Source organism: Prionailurus bengalensis, chromosome E1 (assembly GCF_016509475.1).
Source record: "Prionailurus bengalensis isolate Pbe53 chromosome E1, Fcat_Pben_1.1_paternal_pri, whole genome shotgun sequence".
NCBI lineage: Eukaryota > Metazoa > Chordata > Mammalia > Carnivora > Felidae > Prionailurus > Prionailurus bengalensis.
In genome coordinates, this window is record NC_057347.1 from 39476980 (window position 1) to 39500259 (window position 23280).

The following is a 23280-nucleotide window of genomic DNA, read 5'->3' on the forward strand; positions in this document are numbered from 1 at the left end:
GTATATTATATTGTGTTATAATAACTGGGGTTTAAAGTAGCATGAAGCACAGTAAACCCATCTTCTAGTTCTTCCCTAAGAAGGCTTGAATTTGTCCTATTTCCTTTGAGCAAGTGAAAACCATCCCCAAACACCTTTTGCTAGATCTCACTCCCCATTCTTTCCTTCCATCTCTGTCTTCCTCATTCCCCGCCTGGACCATGACCCTTTCTCTCTCCCCCTTTGTTCACTCCACTGTCTCCCAGAGTGAGAGGAGAGGTCGGGGAGAGTGGCCAGATTGGCCGGGAGGGACAGTATCATTCCAGCTAGTTGTCCTTTTTCTTTCATACTGAAATCATAACAGTCAATTAGGAAATAAATTCTTGCAAAATATATGTTGGATAAAAAAAGAAGAGGCAGTGTTGCATGATGGTTAAAAGTGCAGGGTCTGAAGTCACACAGTTCTGGGTTTGAATCCTGGCTCTGACGCTAACTATCCATGCGACTCTGGTAAGTTATGAATGTCTCTTGCCTGAGGTTCCTCAAAAATGAGTGGGTGTGCAGGAAATGCACATACAGAACATGAACACTTTGTCTGGCACACTGAGAAGTACTCAGCAAATGTTAATTGTTGTTATCGTTGCTATAAAAAGGTGACCCCCGGAAGGTTATGGAGCATGTTTACATCTTCAAACCATTAGTTAAGCTAGAAGCCTGAATATATACTATCTTAACATCACTTGTGTTGCCTGAGGCTTGAAGCACAACACGGAAACTTGATTCGTTCGTGGGTTTAAACACTCAGGACTTGGTTACCGTATGCATCAAGTTCTATTCTGGGTGTTGGTGTTTTATGGAGGTAATATATGAGACCTCTCTCTCTCTGCTTTCCCTTTGGTTTAGATGTAGGAGAGTGTGGCAGGCAGAATAACACCCTCCCCCCACCCCCAGTATGTTCATCTCCTAATACCTAGAACCCTATGACTCTGTTATGCTACATGGCAAAGGGGAGTTAACGTTGTAGACAGAGTTAAGGTTGCTAATAAGCTGGCCTTAAAGTGGGGAGATTATCTTGAAATATTCAGGTGGGGCTGTGTCTTTACAGGTGGAAGAGGGAGGTAGAAGAGAGTCAGCATCGGGGAAGGAATGTGGTAAAGGCAGAGCCTGAGCGATGAAGTTGCTGGCTTCGAAGGCAGAAGGGAGACACACGCCAAGGAATGTGGGAGGCTGGAAGAGACAGGGAAACAGGTTGTCCTCTAGGACCTTCAGTGAAGAACAGGGTTCTGCCAACAGCTTGTTTTAGCTCAGTGGGGCCGTGTCAGACTTCTGAAATAAGGTAATAAATTTGTGTTGTTTTGAGCCAATTTGTGCTCATTTGTTACAGTGGGAATAGCAGATTAATATAGCAAGTGTGTGTGTGTGTGTGTGTGAGAGAGAGAGAGAGAGAGAGAGAGAGAGAGAGAGAAATACAAATAGGAACTCTAGTGACGGATTTTTGTCAAAGTTTAAATTGAAAGTGAGTAGAACATTTTCCATGTCATTTATAAAACATATTTTCCCGTGTATCATATGGATTTGTACTTATTGGCACAATAGCCAAGATGGTTGTGGTGACTCTATTTCACGAACTCTGCATTATCCAACTTACAGGCAGATTTTTACTTTGCAAGTTGATTTATATTATACATCTCACAAAATTAAAAGAATTGAAACCACATCTCTGCTGAAACACTTCACAAATGATTTTTATTGAAAAGCATAAAACTACAAAAAATCAGGGCTTCTCTTGAAGAGCCAGGGCATACATGGGTACCAGAATTGGGATGGATGTGAATATCTGTTCTTCATTTGCAACCCAAGGCTGTCTCCCCTCTGATCCCCTCCTCTGGCCATAGCCCCTGAACTCCTGTGTGGACCTTCTCTCGGATAGAGTACCTGAACCACAGGTTTGTGTATCACTAATCGATGTTTACTGCGTTGGCTTCGTGTCATTAATATGAGGGGGTGGTGCTGTAGCTGGGGCGCTGGAAACGATGCCTGTGACCCACTCCCACTGAACATTCTGTTCTGTTTGGCGGCGCTGCGAATGACCTCTTCTTGGCTTATCTCCCTCTGCGGCCACACGAGCATGCCCATTTACCTCTTTCTTCCCTTCTTGTTTTGTCTGTGTCTTCCGGTGCCTCCCCCGAATTTGCCAAACGTAGCATCTTCTCCTTTTACTAAACCTAGATCTAAACCTCATCTAAACCTAGTACATTTGACTTCACTTCTGATTGCTACCCACCCCCCAACAATTTGTAGCCTGTGTTAAAAGGGACTCAGGGGGGGACTTTTGATATCCTATCCTGTCACCCTATATCCTGTTAATCTTAGGGTCACAAACAGTCCCCTGTGGCTTCTGCAACCCATGATTGATGTTGAAGCTACGGCTCATCTGTGGGAAATATGAATAGCTGGCAGCCATCATTTCAACCTTGAGCTCACCCTGACTAGGAACAGGGTTAGAAATGAGATCTACAGTTTCCTGATGCTTCTCTAAATCAAGACCTCTTGGTTTTATGTCCGGTAGAGCTGAGCCATTCCATGCCAGACCTCAAACAGGAAACTTCCCATGAACTCAACCACCTAACCACTGTGTGTAGAATGAGATGAGATGGGAATGCCATCCAGTCAGGCTGCCTGGTCTCTGAGGCAGAGCTTCATGGGGTGACACTCCCTTTGTCTTAGACTCTTCTTAAGCTGGTAAGTTCAGAAGCATCATTTTGTTAGTGCACCAGAACCAAAGAGATTCTCAGGAGCCGACTCACAGTAACCTAATTCCTAGGTGCCAGATGAATGAGCCAGAATGCAAACTTTTTAATTTAACATCAAGAGATGGTCCGTTCTGCAAGCGTGAAATTCCCATCTGCAAACTGGAGCACCTTCTGTGTTTTGTCTGGGTATTAGAGAAACCAGGCTGTGATATGGAATTTGGTTGGTAAAAAATGGGGCCAGAAGAGAAATGTGGGATCTTAAGGCCTGAGGAACGTGCCCTGACTGTCCATTGCACTAATGTGATCGAGTGCAGCCTTACTCCTTCCTGGATTGGGCTGGATGCAAACTCTGTCAAGTTGCTTTTAGGACTCGCCTTCTTCAGAACTCCATGACAAATATTTCTTTAACTATTTGTGTCTTTGATTGGGCTACGGATATATTGTCAAATTTGAATGATTTAAAACCAGGGTATTTGGAGTGTGGAAGACATGAATTTGTTCCGATTTTAACTTGACCGTTATGCTGAGCATAACATCAGCATAGTGCTGCTCAAGTTGGTTAACCTCTGTAAGCCCCGATTTTGTGAAGTGTGGATAATAATAGCATCGTGAGGTTGTTGTGAGGACTGAGTGAGGTAACTCAGGTGAAGCACTTAGCACAACGTCGGGCATTAATATTCAACCGATGTTTAGTTGGCTGGAAGAAGCATTACTCTTTCTCCCTGTTGACTGTAGGACATGTTGTGAATTCTGCACGTATCTCAGCACTTTATGTGTTGGTTGTTCTCGGTTAACTGTGACAGGTTTTGTTGGAGCCCCCCTGCTGCTTTCTCTGTTGAGTCCATTACCGAACCCAGGGAACATCGGGACCAACAGAGATAAGGGCAACAGGATCTGTTCTCAGAGAAGGACCCCAGTCCTGTGTGGACTCCCCTGTCATTTTTGATCTCCACAAAAGTGATTCTGCTTATAAGGCTGTTCTCCCTCCTCCTCCTGGGCCACCTTCTTCCTGTTGGCTGCCACAGAGTGAGAAGGTTGATATAGTATGGGGAGATCCTTTCCAACTGAGTACCAGAACATTCCAGAAAATAGAAGAGTTGGACCCGCACGTGGCAATCATTTCACTATGTAGATGTATATCAAAATGTTTTCAATAGATACAATTTTTACTTAAAATTTTTTTTAATGTTTATTTATTTTTGAGAGAGAGAGAAAGAGAGAGAGACCATGAGTGAGGGAGGGAGAGAGAGGGAGACAGAGAATCCAAAGCAGGTTCTAGGCTCTGAGCTGTCAGCACAGAGCCCGACTTTGGGCTTGAACCCACCAACTGTGAGATCATTACCTGAGCCAAAGTTGGATGCTTAACTGACTGAGCCATGCAGGCACCCCTCCAATTTTTACTTAAAAAAAAATAGACTCAGGTCATGATCTTGCATTTCGTGGGTTCGAGCCCCGCGTTGGGCTCTGTGCTGACAGCTCAGAGCCTGAAGCCTGCTTCAGGTTCTGTGTCTCCCTCTCTCTCTCTTTCAAAATTAAATAAACGTTAAAAATTTTTTTTAAGTAAATAGTAAAATAAAAAAAGAAAGGTTCCATCCTTAATCTGGTGCTTTCTTTAAGTTGTCAGGATGGCTTTGCTTGACAATGTCACTGTCAGCTCCAGTGAAATATTTCATTAGCCCGAGTGTGGTGGTTTTACCAGTTGAATGTAGGTGTCTTAAAGCAGGATGGTGAAATCATACTCCCCACGTTATTGGGTGCCAGGCATGCTTAAGAGCTTTGCATGCATTCATTAATGCGGTCATCTCAACCCTAGGAGGTAGATGCTATTAATAGCCCCAGTTTAAAGATGAGGAAGTGGAGATACATAGGTTAAGTAACTTGCCCAAGGTCTCACAGTAGGTGGCAGGGCTGCGAATCAGACCCAACTGGTCTGGAGTCAGGCATCTGTTCTAAATCAACATGCGATTCTGCTTCTGGACCTGAAATGGCAGTGTGCTCTTCCAGCTTCTTCTAATGGCTTAGTAGGGACCACTTGTTCTGAATTTTTACCCTGGTCTCCTTTTCTCCCTCAAGTTACAGAGTTCTCTTAAATGGGCTATAATTTTTATGTGCCTTCCACTGTGAGACTTCTCTCTGCACCCACAAAAGCTATGCCAGGGATCAGGGAAGGTGGTCTTTTGGATGGTGGCAGCGATGGAGGAGGGCACAGTTATTTTCTTCCGATGGGTCAGCGGTACATGAGCTGACAAACGTGTGCAGAGAGAAGACCTTTCTATCCTTACATACAAGTTGGGGATAGGCAGCTCTTTATAACCAACAATGTGGATTTGGAGAAATTCAGCCCAAAGTGTGGTCTCTGTAGGTCTTCTGGTTTAGTAGAGTTATGTTGCTCATCTCAGGGCCACAGATATCAAGTAGGTAGGTCCAATTCTCTCCAGAATAAATCTTAAGTACCTGCTGGACCCACTGGGCCACCGAAATGAGCTATAAAGCAGAGGGTTTTGCCCCTGGCTTAGAAACAAAGGCCTTTTTGATTTTTTTTCCTCTTTATGGAAGGACACAAAGAAGGGAGCCACAAACCTGCCTTCTTTCTAAGAAATAGTAAGATAAGGGGCACCTGGGTGGCTCAGTTGGTTGAGTGTCCAGCTTTGGTTCCGGTCATGATCTCGCTGTCTGTGAGTTCAAGCTCCTCGTCGGGCTTTGTGCTGACAGCTCAGAGCCTGGAGCCTGCTTCAGATTCTGTGTCTCCCTGTCTCTCTGCCCCTCCCCCACTCATGCTCACGCTCTCTCTCTCTCTCTCTCTCTCTCTCTCTCTCTCTGCCAAAAATAAATAAATATTAAAAAAATTTAGAAATAGTAAGATAAACTTTAATCTCAGGTATTTTCTTCAGGTATACCAGTATGTCCATCTTAATTCTTATGTTGTTCCAGATAGAGAGGGAAGAGAGAGAGGGAGGGAGGGAAGAGGGGAGGGGAGACAGTGGAGGTGAGCCATGGGGAGGGGTGGGAGCAGCAGGAAAGCATGTTCAGAAACTTTGCTGCTGGTGACACCTTAACTGGAATATTTAGAAACATCGGCATATTACATATTTTCTTATGTGCGTATAAAGGGTGGCCTGGGGCTTAAAAGCATCATCTAAGAAAACCCTCCAAATATAATGCTCAACCTGAAATGATCATTTGACTACATAAACACTTTCAATGTTGCCAAATAGGGTTGGTTGTTCCCATTTGAACTGGGTGTGTGGGTTGTTCCCATGAAGCTTGTGAATCATTCGTGAACACACCGGATCCTTCAAGCTAGCCAACCAACCAGAGGATTCATTTCCTATAAAAGCATTTGATCACAGTGTTGAAACAGTGCATTCCAGGCTTGCTCGCACTGATTCTAACCATGGCATGATGTCATGGACGCCAGTCGCCTCAGCGTAGAAATTCTTCCTAGTACGGATGGGTGCTCTTCCCTTCTCTTCTGGGACACTTCCCATTTCTCCTGAATTTTAATCTCTTCCTCCCTCCTGTTTGGAGGTGGCATCTGCTTTTAAAATGCTTTGTATTATCAGAACGTTCGTTAAAAAAAATTTTTTTTAATGCTTTATTTTTGAGAGAGACAGAGAGACAGAGAGAGCAGGAGCAGGGGAAGGGCAGAGAGAGAGAGGGAGACACAGAATCCGAAGCAGGCTCCAATCTCCCTACACCTCCCATGTTTAGAAATAAGATTATGGATCACCAAATGGGTTTTGATACTCTTTCCCTTTCCAACACAGGCTCTAGCAAACAAAAGCTATTTTGCTCTTTGGAGTCTATCCTTTGTAAGACTATGTCTTACCAGGACTTTATAAGACTTCTAGAAAAAGGAAACTGGCATTATATAATTGCCTTACAGGACTGGGATCCACAGAGTTCTGAGTTTCACATATCTCTAATTCAGCCTAGTTTCTAACATTGGGAGTGTGGTACATGGGATACTTTGCTCTGAGTAGGAGGAAGAGATCCTATTTTTAGGATAAATTGAGAAGGGCATTGCTATATCAGCTCAAGGTTAGCCTGAGTCCAGCAAGGTTCCTAAACCCTGCATCCTGTTGGAATCAAAACTCAGAGCAGATTGAGCAACTCTGACTTCTCACCAACTGACTTCCCAGTTAGTGTCGCATGTACCTGTGGGGTCCACTGGGGACCATCACTGAACCAGACACAAAGGAAGAAGGTATTTTGGAAGGAAATGACAAATGCCTGGTTTTCAATTGGGGGACAAAACCTCCCTTCTGCATGGCCTTGTACAGCTTATAGGACCCCTTCACCATTATTATTCCACTTAGTCCTTCTAGCACTGCAGGGCCCAAGTTGTTCCGGCCCTTTTACTCAAGGTCACACGCATAGACTGGGGTGAGACTCTCTCCTAGGTCTTCGGAGTCCAAGCCCCATGCTCGTCCCACATTTCCCTCCTGCAGTCTGAGGTGGAATGCAGTGAAGTGCTACCAGGGGTAATCTGGGCGTTCAGATGAGAAGGAAGTTATTGATGGGAAAGAGATCACTCTGGGAGTTCTGCATTCCACTCGCTTAGTGTAAGTTGCTACTTGTCTGGAGGAAGTGACTGCTGAGCCCAGAGTTAAACAATACTTTTGTCTTTGTCGTGGGCGCCAGCCATCAAGTGATATCTGATACAAACCCTAAGACTTCAGAAATGATTTATGCCGTAGAATTGCAGGCTTGATCACAGGAAGACTTTGTTCTGTTCTTTTTTTTTTTTTTTTTTTAAATCCCTGAAAGCTGAGCACTATTAAAACTACAAAATCATGACTGGATCACTAAATTGACAGGGAAAGAATTTTGACATGCGATAATGACACAATTAAGTCTAGGGCTGTAGTTCAAAGCAAAGCTTATATAAAAATAACATTTGCATAGTGCTCTTCAGTGTACCAAGTAGCATGCCATAAACAATTTCCTTTGATCTACGCTACAAACCTGTCAAGTAGCCATGGTCCTCCTTTAACAAATAAGGAAATTAAATTTGAAAGAGGCTACATGCTTTGCCCTGGGTCCTAAGTGGCAAGTTTAGGACGTCAGGTCTTTTGACTCCACATTCTGTATTTGGTTTGTCGTTATTTCATAAATCTTCTGGAAACATCGAATAATTTTTGTAGGGATTGACTGAAACCCTCTGGGACCTCCTGTGAGAAGTTTTGGTAATGGCGGGTACATAAATGGTATCTTCTCACTGTGTTGTCCTTGCAAGCAGCAACCATTCAATAATCAAAGTTATTGTGCAAAGTTGGTGGTATTAAGTCCACTTCTCTTTGATGGATGGATTGTAGGAGGAATCTAAGCTATTTTTTCATGAGCACCAGTCACGGGGAGAGGCAAGAACAGGGTTATGATGTGAGAGTTCCAGCTCCCTGTCCCTTGTTAAACAGTCGGAACCAACTCCCATTCCCTAAAGAATGGAAAGAGAAATAGCAAACATTTAGTGAAAGGATCCACGTTATTCCTTCAAAATGCTCTAGATTCACTCTCCACAACCCTTCCTGAATCTTGATGAAAATATTTGGAGAAGCCTAATGGTTACAAAGTTTTGGAGAACACAGACATCTTCAAAAACACCTTGTGGAACTGAAGTATGCGAGCAGGGATAACAGCAGAGTTCAACAGGATTTGGACTCACGACTATCTATCTATTCAAGGAAACTGAACATTAAAGATCTTTCCCCCATTCAGGCTGTTCCCATATAAGGCTTCTTTCTTTGGCCAAGGAAGGATTTTAGAAGGCAAATTCACAGCTTTTCACCTTCATGGCTGAAACAATCCTAGAACTTGTCTGACTGGCTCTAATGAGGAATGTAAGTAAACAAGACCTGAGTAAACAAAAGAGAAATCTGCCCATCACCTGTGGAGTCAAGTAATGTAGGGCACCTTCCTGGGCACTTATAAACCAATGCCTGTCTCTCAGAGAAATGGGTAATGTGCTTCCAAAGAAACATATTATCATGTTGACATTGCTTTGGATGCACATTACCCATTTCTCTGAGAGACAGGCACTGACATTGCAGAGGCTTAGGAAAGGGTCAGAATAAAAGATACTCTATCTAGCAAGGCGGACCCACTGTGTTTGTTAGTAAGAAACTAAGTACCTTAAGGGACTGGGGACTTTTTAAGCCTTTTTGGTAGGAGCAAGTATTGGCCTCTCTTTCATGAATGAGGGTCATTTTCATCACCTTGGGTTGTTAGGCTTTGGCAATTCTGGGGATGAAGCAAGGCTGCACGTGCTCGTGAGAAGAAATGACTTTGCCATCCCTGATCTCCTGCGTGATGGTGAAGATTTTAACCAGTATTTGGGGCAGTACTCTGCAGGTACAGCAGAGCTCATGTGATCCGCGGGAGGCTGAGGATGATGTATTGTAAGCCGGGGCTGTGCATTCCATGGTGCTGGCCTTACTGGAAGGCTCACATGTGGTGACACACGGGTTACAGGGAAGCCTAGAAAAAACAGAATTTTGCCTGTGATTGAGGGAAGGTAAGGATGGTTGTGGAGAACAACAGCGGTGGGTAATGTTTCAACATGGTGTCACTCAAAACAAGTATTTCCAAATGCTTATTTGTTCATTTTGTTCTATCATTGGTGGAAGAAAAAGAATCAGACCAGATGCATGGTAAAGCAGCATCTTAGGCTTAGAAGCGTTAGATTCTGTAAGCTGCCATTGTGGACAATGCCACAGCACTGTGGAAGAACACCACTCCAGGGGTTCAAGACCCGGGTGCAGTCTAGCTTGTCATTTACCAGCTGGTGACCTAAGATAAGTCAAGGAACGCTCCTGAGCTTTAGTTTTTCATCCAGAATGGGTATAATGGGAGCTACGCTTACAGGATTGACAGTGATAAGGGATAAGTGACAAGATAACAGTGATAAGGGACAGGTTGAGAGGCTTATTATCTGAAGAAAGAAAGCTAATCAGGTGTTTTTCTTATCAGATGGCCTGAAACCCATCTATGGAAGAGTCTTTCATGCTTTATCGGGCAGCTTCTAGGTGCCTTCTGGGTGTATTTAAATGAAATTTTACACAATTGGAATCGGGAGCAGTTAACAGAACTCTTTTTAAGAAGCATCATCTTTTATGGATGATTCCAGGCACTTTGGTATGTTGGAGCTCCTCAGAGGGACTAGCTTTTGTTAACATTGTGCTAGTATCATGTGGGCATGCCAGTTATAAGAACTCTGTGAGCAGAGTCCACTGATTATTTGGGGGAAGGAAGTCTCCGTAACGGTTCTAAGTCTGCATCTGGGGCATTAGTGTGGACTGAGTTGCTTCAAAGAGGTCCGTCCCTTATGGGTTGGTTAGCTTATCACTGAAAAACATTACAATTTCCATTAAAAAAAAAAGATGCTGAAATACACACATCTACATGCTGCTCTTGGCATCAAGGACAAGAGGCTAGAGATGGGCATTTCAGCCTGAACAGACTGTTCCTCCAAAAGGAGCAGGGTCGCCCTACTCAATTTCATGAAAGTTCATCTAGTGGGGGAAAATCTGTAAGTCACCAGGAATGTTTGAGTGTTTGGGGAAACCATTGTTTTCCCTTGTACTTTTTAAAACCCAACATACAAGGAATTAACCTGGTGCGCTGGCTCTTCAAAATGACTCCGCTCAGCTAAGACCGCAAATTTGGACTAGGTTACAATTGTAGGTCTCCAAACAGCACAGCTTGAGATCAGGTGCCTAAAGTTCCCACCACTGGCAAGAAGATCAAAGCACATGCCCCCTATTGCCTAGTGGCAGTACACACATGTGTGTCAGCATATTTTCTCATAGTTGTTTTTATTTTACTTACTCGACATCCGAACTCTCCAGAAGGCTGCGGTATGTGGCAATCTCACACTCCAGCTGGGACTTGACATCCAGCAGAATCTCATATTCTTGGTTCTGTCTTTCTAGGGCACACCTGATCTCTGCCAGCTGAGCCTCCACATTATCAATCAGACACTGGATCTGGGCCAGTAAGGCCGTGTAGCGGGCCTCTGTCTCCGCCAGGATGCATTCCTGGGAATCTCTCTACCACGGAGGAAGAGATTAAGATTTGTAATGATGATTCATTGGAGCCTGGTCTCTTGTGAATTGTATCATTTAAAAAAATTTTTTTGTGACAGGTACTAACGAATCTCCAAGCCCTCTTATTACTTCTTAACCAAAGAAATCCCAAACCAAAATGATCTACTCTGCTAAAGCTTGCTTCCTTTTATCCTCTTTATTTATTTTTGCTTTCCTTAAAGTACTCACTTCTCTTTCTCTTTCTTAATCACCTATCATACGACACTCTCCTACCTATGAGACAAACCAACAAACAAAAACGTCCAGCTTTAAAACCTGTTACCGTGGCACTTCATTCTGAGAATATTTTTACCTTAAAGAAGAAGTTAGCAGCATTAAGCCATGAACAGTTCCTTCACTTGCAGGGCACCTGGGTGGCTCAATTGATTAAGTGCCTGCTTCTTGATTTCAGCTCAGGTCATGATCTCATGGCCCGGGTATGGAGCCCGGCATCATGCCCCACGCTGAGATTGGAGCCTGCTTGGGATTCACTTTCTCCCTCTCTCTTTGCCCCTGCCTTGCTTGTGCTCTCTCTCAAAATTAACATTAAAAAAACCCCACAAAACAATCCCCTCACTGGATCCCTTCCTTTATATGTAAAACATGAGAGTTGAAATTTTGATGATTACAATTCTTTCCTGATCCATCATCCTGTAAGTCGATGGATAATGCAATTTTAGGTTAGAATAACCTGTTATTTACATGGTTTTCCCGGTTTTCAGAGATGAGAAAACAGGTTCAAGAGGTTAAGTGAATTGCCCATGGTCACATGACTAGCTGGTGACAAATCTAGCTTTGGGGCAAGGTCTTCCAAATACCCTTCACATCAGAGCATTTAAATAATTCCCTACTTCACAGAGGCAGTACAATGGAGGCAGAAGTGGTTCCAGCTCTGGAACTGAATTCTGGCTCAGGCTCATCTCTTTTGTGACTTTTAACAAGTTACTTAATGCCTCAGGATCTCAGTGTCTCCATTCCTAAAATAGGCAAGGTGGCACTCACCTTGGATTTGGCATGGGAAAATCAGTTTAGCTCCCTGAGCCTTATCTATAAAATTGGCTTAATAATTATGCCACCTCCCTTATAAGACTATTTTATAAATTTGATAGTTTAGAAAAATGTTTTGCATGTAATACAATGCTCTTGTAGTGTTTCCCAAAGTGTACTCCATGGATCCTTATTGCCATGAGATGCTCTTAAAAAAGGGGGTCCACAGTCAATTAAGTTTTGGAATGCTGAATGCCATATATCTCCTTGGAGATCCATAGTGTATATTAGCTTATTAAAGGTCTACAGGAAGTTACCCTGTTTAACCTTTGTTTACTCCAGCATTTCCCAGGCTTATCTGACCACAAGCCCTTTCTTGGCCATAGACTCTTTAACAAACAGAGGAACCTTTGTTCTGAGGGACACAATTTGGGAAACATTGCAACATGCAGGTGTCAGGGGCGATTGCCATCACTGCTGTGTTAGGCTTGGTCAGTTTCCTGGGTACCATTCGGTGCTGGGCCTGCAGTTCAATCTCCAGAGCATTCATGGTGCGTCTCAGCTCAGTGATGTCCTTCAGGCAGAACTGCTGCTGTTGAGAGCTGGCCACCACCTGCTGGTTCAGCCCCTCCATCTGAAACACAGTCAAAGACCATGCATATTATGAAGGAAACATGACTTTGATGGAAGGGTGCCTGGAAATGCAGGGTCAGCTATTCGTTTTTGACTTTTCTACCCTCCTCACCTGTGTGTTGAACCACTGTTCCACTTCTCTGCGGTTTGTCTCCATGATGGACTCATACTGACATCTCATTTCTTGTAGAACCCGGTTTAGATCGACAGAAGGGGCAGCGGTCACTTCAATGTTGAGTCTGTCCCCAAGCTGGCTCTGTAAGGAATTGATTTCCTATGGAAAGAAAAAGAATGTGAAGTCACTTGGTGACCACATGACACCCTTGTGTTCTTGTTTGTCTAACAGCAATAATTTAGCTTAATGGTATCTGAATGTAGCTCACAATAAAGGAATAGATGATTTATAGGTACTATTGAGAGGCTATAAAATAACCTAAGACTATTTCAAATGTGACTCTGTGTTCAAGTATGTGGAACATTAGAAGGAATTAATTAGCAAGATCAGAGTCTTAAGGAATTTAGATCATTTCCCAGGATGGGTAATGGTGAAGCAGCATGGAGGTGGAGTTTATAATAAGAGATCAGAGTCTCTATGATGCCAATATGGGCTTTTGCCAATATGGACTTACAGCAATAGAGGCAGAAATCAGTGCAGGGATGCCTACAAAAAGATGGGAGACCTGTGGGGGGGTTTTCCCCCCTAAATTGGGTTGCTCCCTTGTCTGGATGATCTGGAGGGGGGAGTGGAGGCATCAGATTGTGTTCTAGGCAGTGGATTGGAAACCCATTGGACCAATGGTAGTGGCAGTAGATATTCTCGGGCTGAAAAACAGAATAGTATCTACTCTTTGGGGACACCTTTTGTCAAGTTCAACTCAAAGGAATGGATGCTATTTTTAGAGGCTTAGCTTGTAATGACTCTTGGTTTTTCTCTTACCTCTTCATGGTTGTTTTTGAGGCTGAGGAGCTCTTCCTTCAGAGACTGGACTCGTGCCTCCAGGTCAGCCTTGGCGAGGCTCAGGGCATTCAGGATCCGCTGTAGGCCGTTGGCATCTGCCTCCACTCCCTGGCGTAGGGACACCTCAGCTTCGTACCTGCAAAAATGAGACACAAAAAGAAAGGCATTAAAATGCAGATGGTGTAAATCGAGCGAAGCAGAAGTCCCTTCCACATTTTCCTTTGGGCCTCTCATTTATTATATTTCTGTTGTGGGCTTGATTCTCTTTAGAGGTGAGACCATTTGGTAAACATCACCGTTTAACCACTGTTCCCTTAATCGCTTTGCCAGCGTGAGGTCACATTGCTGTTCTTTGAGATGAGGGAATTTTTCCTCCTCCTGCCCCTGGAGGCAATGCAGGAGAATTGGAGAGTGCAATGGATTAGGAATTAGAAAACTTGCGTCCACATTTTAGCTGTGTCTTGCCCTAGGTGTATGTCTTTGGGTATAACAGAGCCCCATGCAACCACAGTTTTCTGGGAATTGATTTCCTGTGGAAATCAATCAATCACCTTTAAACAAGGTGATTGCATATTAGCAGCCCTACCTGTTTTCCTGAATTACTGTGCAGGTAGTCAGATGGGTTCATAAACTACAGGTAGTGTATACATGTGAGTGGTTATTAATCTTTATCATTTACTGGATATGAAGGTCTTTTCTGGGCTGGTGCTGACATGGTATGGGGCAGGAAGGTTAGCAGATTTGGGGATACGCTTCTTGGGAGTGTGTCGCATCAGATGCAGGGTAAATTCTGTCGTGAATGACAGCGCTGGATGGGCTTACTTGGCTCTCAAGTCATCAGCAGCCAGTTTGGTGTTGTCAATTTGTGAGACCAGTCTGGAATTCTCAGCCTTGGTACACAAGATCTAGAATTAAGAAATTGTACACACAAATGAGACAAACACCAGGATCTTCTTTAAAAACCAAGGGCTTGTGTGTGTGGCAATTAATGGGGTGGGGGTGGGGGCCGTTAGGCTTTCCATTGCTATGCTTAGGAAGCTTGGGGGGGGGCTTTGGAAAGTCAGATTTTTTTGTTATTTTCCTAAAAAATCAGCAGAAACTACTCCAATAAAAACCTTGCATATGTTTTCCTGCCAAAATATAAAATCCATCCTCAATTTGCATCCTCTGGAATGTAGCCACCATGCAAGCAAGGACTTTTTAGCTCACTTCTATTTTCCCAGAGCCCAGAGCAATGTCTGGTATTTGTTGGGGGTGCTCAGTAAACACTTGTTGAACAAATAAAGTGGAGTAAATCTGGCATGTGTAGCTGCAGTACATCACTCTGATCAGGAAACAGGTTTGATGTTGCAAGAAACCGTGGAAACAATTTGGAGATGATGAAATGAGCATAAGAGGGGAAAAGAGTGGTAATGGTAGCACACTGGATAAAAAGTAAACTGTTTAGGCACTTCTTAAAACAAAATGCTTTTTCTCAGGTCCCTGTATTTCTTTCTAATTTTTGTTAAAGAAATGGCAGCAATTGGGGCGCCTGGGTGGCTCAGTCGGTTAAGCATCCGACTTCGGCTCAGGTGATGATCTCGTGGTTCGTGGGTTTGAGCCCCGTGTCGGGTTCCGTGCTGACAGCTCAGAGCCTGGAGCCTGCTTCGGTTTCTGTGTCTCCCTCTCTCTCTCTGCCCCTCCCCTGCTTACGCTCTATCTCTCTCAGAAATAAATAAACATTAAAAAGTTAAAAAAGACAAAGAAAAAGAGAGAAAAGGAAGGAAGGAAGGAAGGAAGGAAGGAAGGAAGGAAGGAAGAAAGAAGGAAAGAAAGAAAGAAGGAAAGAAAGAAAGAAAGAAAGAAAGAAAGAAAGAAAGAAAGAAAGAAAAAGAAATGGCAGCAATAGGTTGTTAACACATTTGGGACCGAAGCTATCTGGTTATAACAGCAGAACCTATCTCTGGAAGATGAGTAAGTATACAACTCTGAATATTGCCTCAAGATGACAATTTCATTCAAGAGATTTTCTTATTCTACAAAATATTTTTTTTCCAACATAAAATGAACTACAAGTATTAAGGTTTAGCACATGGCTATTGCTTGGAGAGTGTCATTACACAACTTGATTATACACATTCCTAAGAATCTTACCTTCTGCTGGAGCTCCTCAATGGTAGCGTAGTAGGACCTGTAGTCAGGACATATGACACAAAGCTCTTTGCTACACTCCTCCTGGATTTTGCACTCCAGTTCAGTGTTCTCTTGTTCCAAGATCCGCACCTTCTCCAGGTAGTTAGCAAGGCGCTCGTTCAAAATTTGCATGGTCTCTTTCTCTTTACTGTTGATACCTTCACCACACCAGTTGCAGTCATCCAGAGGGGGACAGGCACCGAAGTTGTTAATCAAGCAGATGGGTGTGAGATAAAAGCAAGGAGTAGGGTGGCAGCTGTTGGCTTCGAGACCACCATATTGGCAGCTGGTGTTGGGAAAGATGGTCCTAAAATTTGTAATCCTAGAGCATCGTTGGTGTGGCGTTGAAGAAGAAATAGTTGTTGTACAGCCTTTGGTATCCATAGTGTGTACCCAGTTTTGGTTTATTTCAAAATCTGTGGTCCAGATCGAAAGCTCAAGCAACCTCGACTAAGTCTGAATTCCAAGCTCCTTGACTATTTCCTCTTTGAAGTGCTTATATAGCCTTTGCTGTAGGTGGGGTCATGGCTGGAAGGATGTTTTCCTTTCTACTGTTTATATCAAATCCCATAGGAACATCTCATTAGTCTGCTTTTTACTTGCCTGAGAAGAGTTACTTGTCTCATAAAAATGTGCATTTAGGCTGTTACTAAGTTATTACCCATCACAACCACTACCTGTCATTGGATACAGAGCTTCACATGAAATCTTCAAAAGGAAATGCCATCACAGTTCTACCAGCATCCATTATTAAGCAGGTGTGAGTATATGAAGTTCATTAAATCCTTGTTGACCTCTCCACCTGGCCTAAAGCTTGATCAGGAATGAGTTCATCCTTCTTTTCCTTTCTTCTCTAGAAAAGGGAAACTATTAATATCTAATAATTATTGGTGAACTCAGAAATCAGTATTTTATTTTGTTCTGCCCAACTGATTTTCCATTTTCATTGTTCAGACGTTGTGAGTATGGGTTAAAATGTAAGTTTTAAATAAGACCCCTTTTTTTAAAGATGATTGCTAGATTCCTGTTTCAGCTTGCCAGGTAGGGTTTGATTGCTAACAATAAATTTCCTGAAAAAGAAGCTGGTTACCTTTTGGTTTTCCAAAACCCACGTTTTATGACATTTTTTGTGCTCAGTGTTTGCTTGTGGAATTACATTAGCTAACAATTTGTCTTGGGGTTGGTTTATATTTGCTGTTTAAACATGATGTGTTGAAAGGTGTGTGGTTTTCATTCTCAGGAATACTTTCTCAGTGTTTTCTTAAAGTTATTTTTGGGGGGCGCCTGGGTGGTGCAGTCGGTTAAGCGTCCGACTTCAGCCAGGTCATGATCTCGCGGTCCGTGAGTTCGAGCCCCGTGTCAGGCTCTGGGCTGATGGCTCGGAGCCTGGAGCCTGTTTCCGATTCTGTGTCTCCCTCTCTCTCTGCCCCTCCCCCGTTCTTGCTCTGTCTCTCTCTGTCCCCCCCCCAAAAAAAGTTATTTTTGGGGTGCCTAGGTGGCTCATTTGGTTGAGCGTCCGACTCTGTTGATTTAGGCTCGGGTGATGATCCCAGAGTCGTGGGATTGAGCCCTGCATCAGGGTTAGGATTTTCTTTCTCTCTCCCTCTCTCTCTCTCTCTCTCTCTGTCCCCCTCTTCCCCCTCTCTCCTGCTCGTGCTGTCTCTCTCTCAAATAAAAATTAAAAAAAAGAAACTTATTTGTTCCTGTTCCTTTATGGAGGCTCTAGGAGAGAATAATTATCTTGCCTTTTCTAGCTTCTAGAGGCTGCACAGGCTCCTTAGCTCCTGGCCTCTTTCTGTCTTCAAAGCCAGCAGTGGGGAGTCTTTCTCATGCGGCATCACTCTGACACTGACTCTTCTGCTTCCCTCTTCCACCCTTAAGGCCCTTGTGATTATATTGGGCCCACTCATATCATCTAGGATAATCTTCCTATTTTAAGGTCAGCTGATTAGTGGCCTTACTTCCCCTTTGTCATGTAGCCTAACATATTCAAAAGTTGTAGGGTTAGGATATGAACATCTTTGGGGGCGCATTATTCTGCATATCACATAAGGTAAGGAAAAAACATTAATTTACAATAGTGCCACCAAATATAAAATGCACAAGAATAAATTTAGTTAGAAAGGTAGACTACATGAATAAAATTTTAAAATACATTGAAGGACAGAAAACTAGAATAAATGGAAAGATATATCATGTTCTTGGACTGAAATACTATATCCATCACTATAAACATGTCAATTATCTCCACATTAATTTAACTTAGGTCCCACTAAACTTATTGAGATCCTCCCAATCTCAAAAATGTGATTTTTTTTTTTAACCAGGCAAGATAATTCTGAAGTTTTATGAGAAAAGTTAATCAAATTTGAATAGCCAGGAAACTTCTATAAGAGGAAGCCCCAGAGAGACTAGTTCTTCCTATTTTAAAGACTCACTAATCAAAATACTATAGTATTGATGCATGAATAGTCAGACAGATCAATAGAATAGAATAAGAGGTCTAAAATAGACTTCCAAACAGACTGGAATTTAGTGTATGATAAATGTGACATTTAAAACTAGTGGGGGAAAGATAGACTATCATATGTAGTTTGGGGACAATTCTGTATCACTTGAGGTAGAAGGCAGGGCAGGAAATGTTGGGATAATGACTCATCCTTCCTAGTAAGACATATTGCAAATTGATAAAAGATTCAAATGTGAAAAATGAAATCATAATTGTGCTAAAAATATGAGAATTCTTTTTATAAAGTTGAAGACAGAAGGCCTTTCTAATAATGACCGAAATAAAGAAACCATAAAAACTTATAAATCTGACAACATCAGATAACTTTTACATTGGTACAAAACACAACCTATAAAATTGGAAGACAGATGACAAACTGGGAAGGTATATTTGCAATAACTCCATAGACAGTGACCAGAAAGAAAATACAACAGGCACTTAATTTACAAAGAACCTTAGAAAAAATGCTCAATGTCACTCATTAAGAAGAAATGTAAATTTAAACTACACTGAGATTTTATTTTATCTTTCTCCCTATCATACTGAAAAAAAAAATCACAGTTTGGTAACAAATGTACTGTATACAGCCTCTCATTTATTGCTGGTGGGAGTATAAATTCATACAAGTTACTATACTGCTACTATAATCAGACAGTGTGATATGGGCATAAGGGTTGGCAAGTGGATCAGTGAAATAGAATAAAGATTCTAGAAATTGTCTCACATACATATGGTCAGTTGATTTTTGACAACGTTTCCGAAGTAAGTCCATGAGAAAAGGATAGCCTTTTCAATAAATGTTGCCGATCAATTAGATAATTGCGTACAGCAGAGATCGATACATCTTGAGCTGTACCTCACACTCTATATAAAAATTAATTCAAGATGGATTAAATACTTAAATGTGAAGGTTACAGGTATGGAACTTTTAGAAGGCAACATGGAAGAAGATCTTCATAACCTTGTTCAGACAAAGACTACTAGCACATGGAGAGCACTAAACGTAAAACAATGAATTTGACTTCATCATAGTTAAAGTCTTTTACTGATCAAAATATACCACTAAGAAAGAGAAAGGACAAGCCACTGGCTGGGTGAAAATATCCACTTGAGATATAAAGGACCTTCCCTTTGACACAGCAGTATCATGACTAGTTCTATGCCCAAGAGAAATGAGTGCGTATGTACACAAAAAGACTTGCATAAAAATGCTTCTAGCAGTTTTATTCTTAATGGCACCCAAATGGAAACAAGCCAAATGCTCACAAACAACACAATGGATCAACAGACTGTGGTATATTCATAGAATAGGTTAGTAACTTGACAACAAAAAGAATGAACTATTGGTATTCACAATGACATGGATGAACTTCAAAAACATGTCAACCTGGGTCATCTGGGTGGCTCAGTTGGTTAAGCGTCTGACTTCAGCTCAGGTCATGATCTCATGGTTCATGGGTTTGAGCCCCGTGTCAGGCTCTGAGCTGTCAGCACGGAGCGTGCTTCGGATTCTGTGTCTCCCTCTCTCTCTGCCCCTCCCCCACTCGTGCTCTCTCTCTCTTCCGCGCGCTCTCTCTCTCTCTCAAAAATAATAAACATTAAAAAAATATATATCAACCTGAAGAATTTAGGCACAAAAGGGTACAAACAGTATGATTACATTTATATTAACTTTAAGAACAGGCCAAACTCTTCTACGGTGTCAGGTATCAGAATAGTGGTTGTCTCCTCACGAGGGAGGTGAGCTGACTGGGAAGGAGCATGAAGGAACTCTCAAGGTCGATATTTCACATCTTGATGTTCTAGTCTATGTCTCGATCTGGATGTGATTACATGACTGTGTATGGTTTTCAAGTTTCATGGAACTACATGCTTTCCACCATTGATACGTTTTCTTGTATGAAAATGAAATCCCTTGGGGCGCCTGGGTGGCGCAGTCGGTTAAGCGTCCGACTTAAGCCAGGTCATGATCTCGCGGTCCGTGAGTTCGAGCCCCGCGTCAGGCTCTGGGCTGATGGCTCAGAGCCTGGAGCCTGTTTCCGATTCTGTGTCTCCCTCTCTCTCTGCCCCTCCCCCGTTCATGCTCTGTCTCTCTCTGTCCCAAAAATAAATAAACGTTGAAAAAAAAAAAAAAGAAAATGAAATCCCAGTGAAGTATGGTTAACATAGAAAGTTAAGATTTGATAGAGCTGTGTAGCTCTGTGAATGCTTACTACTTTATTCATGTACTTGAATTACAAATGGGTCATTTGTAATTTCACTTGTGAAAAATGGAAGTCATAAATGTGCTAAGAGAAAGCATAAGAGAATTCTTTTACAAATGAAGAATGGAGGAAGGCCTTTATAACAGTGACTCAAAATCAAGAAACCACAAAAAAATGGACAAATTTTGCTTCACAAAATAACAGCATTTGAAATAGTAATAATTTTAAAAACGTGTAAACAGGACTGGAAGGAAAGATATCTAAATGTTAAGAGTGGACTTCTTTGCATTTTATAATTATTAATGAGAGTTATTTTCTTCTTTATGTTTTTGTACACATCCCACAAATTGGCTGTATCACTTTCAGAATCAGAAGAAGAGTTTGACATGGGGCACCTGGGTGGCTCAGTCTGCTAAGCGTTGACTCTTGATTTTGGCTCAGGTCATAATCTCACCGTTTGTGAGTTCGAGCCCCCAGTCGGGCTCTGCACGGGCAGCCCAGAGCTTGTTTGGGATTCTTTCTGTCCCTCCCTCTCTCTTTGCCCCTCCCCTGCTCGCACATGCTCTCTCTCTCAAGATAGATAAATAAACATTAAATTTTTTTTTTAAAAAGAGTTAGACAACTATTTTTGTTATATCTTTGTTTTTGTACTCTTTTCTCCATCTTATCACTTCTCTTCTTGTGTATCTCAGGCAGTGATTTTCCTTCGTTGCATGGCTGACTGCTTTATTTGTGCTCTGGAGCTAACTTCTCTTTGTTTCTTTCAGGACCACATTTCATCAGTTGTGTACCCTTTTCTTGCATCTTGCACATCTTCTTTACTACTTGATCAATTTTCCTTTCCCTGTAAGCATGTTTGTTACAGATCTTAATATTGTCTAACTCCTAGCTATGTAGCCACTTTGGCTTTGAAGGCAGTGTCTTTCCTTCATTACCCATTTTTTTGAGACAGCAGTGGGTATCTCTCTGTTACCATCATTTTGCTGCCACCAGCTCATTTGTTGACTTTGCAAAATCTGGCTAACCTATAAGCACGATATGACGTAGCCTATCTTGAAGACCTTCTTTGTCTGCCTTAACATAATACCATTTTCCGGTGCAGAAATACCCAGCGCTTCCTAAGAGCAAAGTACAAATTCTTGATTGCCAGGCAATCAAGACTTGCCATAGTCTTGATCCAGCTGACTGTACTTCACATCCCATGGCTCCTGTACCCCCTGCATACACTCTAACCAAACTGTATTCCTTGCCATGCTCCAAGCTCTCCTTGCTTTGTTTCTCCAGGGCGTATTTATTGTTGAGGTTCCCTCCATTTTTCTCCATCTAGGTGTTTCAAGGCTGCTCTGGGAGAGAATCCAGGGCTCACCCATATTTGATTCACCTCTCCTTGGGGGCACAGGGGAAGATTACTCTTTCCTGTCCCCTTGCAGTTAGGAAAGGTGTAACCAGGGCTTTAATCTTTAGTTCAAGAGACTGGGGAGGCAGCATGTTCCAGATGCTGGAAGAGCAAGTCTGAGAGTGATAGAGAGGAGTTCCCTTCACAGCATTGTCCTGGCTGGAGCCTTCTGGGAAAGGGGCAGTGCAGGGGAGAGGAAGGATGGGCTTTAGGTCCAGCCTGAGATGAGTAGCTGAGATATAGGGAGGGAATATGGCCTCTGTGGGGCCAGCAAGGAACCCATGAATTGTAAATACTAAATAGATACAGTGAGGAGCCTGTGTCCTCAAGTCATGAATGCTTCTTGCATTTAGAGCAGGCAAACTTTGAGGCCGTTGTTTTGCCTGAGTGTCCTCATGGTGGGCTGTACTCAGAACCTAGAATGCAAAGTTTTGTGCTGGTTCTTACAGATGAGTGATGCATTATATTTTATTTTATATTTTTATTATTTAAAAAAGATTTTTTAATGTTTATTTATTTTTGAGAGAGAGAGAAAGACAGTACATGAATAGGCGGAGGGGCAGAGAGAGAGGGAGACACAGAATTTGAAACAGACTCCAGGCTCTGAGCTGTCAGCACAGAGCACGATTCGGGGCTTGAGCTCACAAACTACGAGATCATGACCTGAGCTGAAGTCAGACGCTTAACCGACTGAGCCACCCAGGCACCCCATGATACATTATATTTTAGATTTTACTTTTTATGCAACACTAGGTGCTAAAAATACAGGCATCTTATTTAGTGCATTATTAAAGCTATGAAGATGTTGCATTATTAACTAAAATTAGGATTCTACTAGATTTTACCAAGAAAGGCCTTAACTGTTTTATCCAAAAGTACAGTGGCCATTTTTCAGTGTTTGACAACCCAGGGGAATGCCTACTTCATATGCCCACATGGAAAAAGATGGAATTCCTCCAGTTTGGAGGAAGACTTTTTTTTAAAGTTTATTTATCCTGAGAGACACAGAGACAGCATGAGTGGGGGAGGGGCAGGGAGGGAGGGAGACCGAGAATCCCAAGCAAGCTCTGCACTGTCAGCACAGAGCCTGCCTCCGGGCTCAAACTCATGAAACCATGAGATTATGTTATGACCTGAACCGAAACCAGGAGTCAGATGCTTAACAGACTGAGCCACCGAGGTGTCCCTGGAGGAAGGCTTCTGAGGGCTTTTTGGGATGTCACAGTTTTCAGTGATGGAAATCTTTCCTCTTTGTGCATAATTCACTTAATGTGACTATTTGTCATCATCATTAGCAATTACTTTGTTGTGGGGTGTTTGGTTAACTATAGAGCTCACAATGATCCAGATTTGTATCAATGATAATTTTGGTCTATACTTTTCCAATAACCAGATTTAAAAACATATTTATTGCCATGCAAATATGAATCTATTACACTACTGCAAAGTAGACATAATTTAATGCCCCTAGGATTTTAGAAGTTTTTATCATTGTTGGAAAGTAGAAAGGAAAGACCATTTGGCCAGTGAAAGTGTACTATGGTTAAAAAAAAAAAAAAAAAAAAAGAAGCTGGAGTCCTCCCACCCTAACACCATTTAAAACAG

The 23280-nt window shown here is 42.4% G+C and overlaps 1 protein-coding gene and 1 long non-coding RNA gene across 3 annotated transcripts in view; one reads left to right on the plus strand and one right to left on the minus strand.

Moving 5' to 3' along the window:
* LOC122485537 overlaps nucleotides 1-23280 on the plus strand; it is a 149750-nt gene that overhangs the window by 119942 nt on the left and 6528 nt on the right. The gene's annotated exons all lie outside the window — the stretch shown is intronic.
* KRT39 (keratin 39) lies at nucleotides 8034-15950 on the minus strand. Its single transcript, XM_043584416.1, has 8 exons — nucleotides 15528-15950; nucleotides 14217-14299; nucleotides 13374-13530; nucleotides 12549-12710; nucleotides 12312-12437; nucleotides 10560-10780; nucleotides 8948-9209; nucleotides 8034-8169 (listed from the first exon to the last, which is right to left on the minus strand). The coding sequence occupies exons 1-7, from the start codon at nucleotides 15948-15950 to the stop codon at nucleotides 8957-8959; spliced, it is 1425 nt and encodes a 474-aa protein (XP_043440351.1). The 3' UTR covers nucleotides 8034-8169; nucleotides 8948-8956.

Excerpts from the sequence above, each read along its gene's own strand:
- KRT39 (XM_043584416.1), bottom strand. The coding sequence starts at position 15,950 with ATGGATACCAAAGGCTGTACAACAACTATTTCTTCTTCAACGCCACAC. Across the intron at positions 14,300-15,527 it reads TTGAGGAGCTCCAGCAGAAG|ATCTTGTGTACCAAGGCTGA; the intron begins GTAAGATTCTTA and ends TCTTAATTCTAG. Across the intron at positions 10,781-12,311 it reads TGCAGGCCCAGCACCGAATG|AGAGATTCCCAGGAATGCAT; the intron begins GTACCCAGGAAA and ends CCTCCGTGGTAG.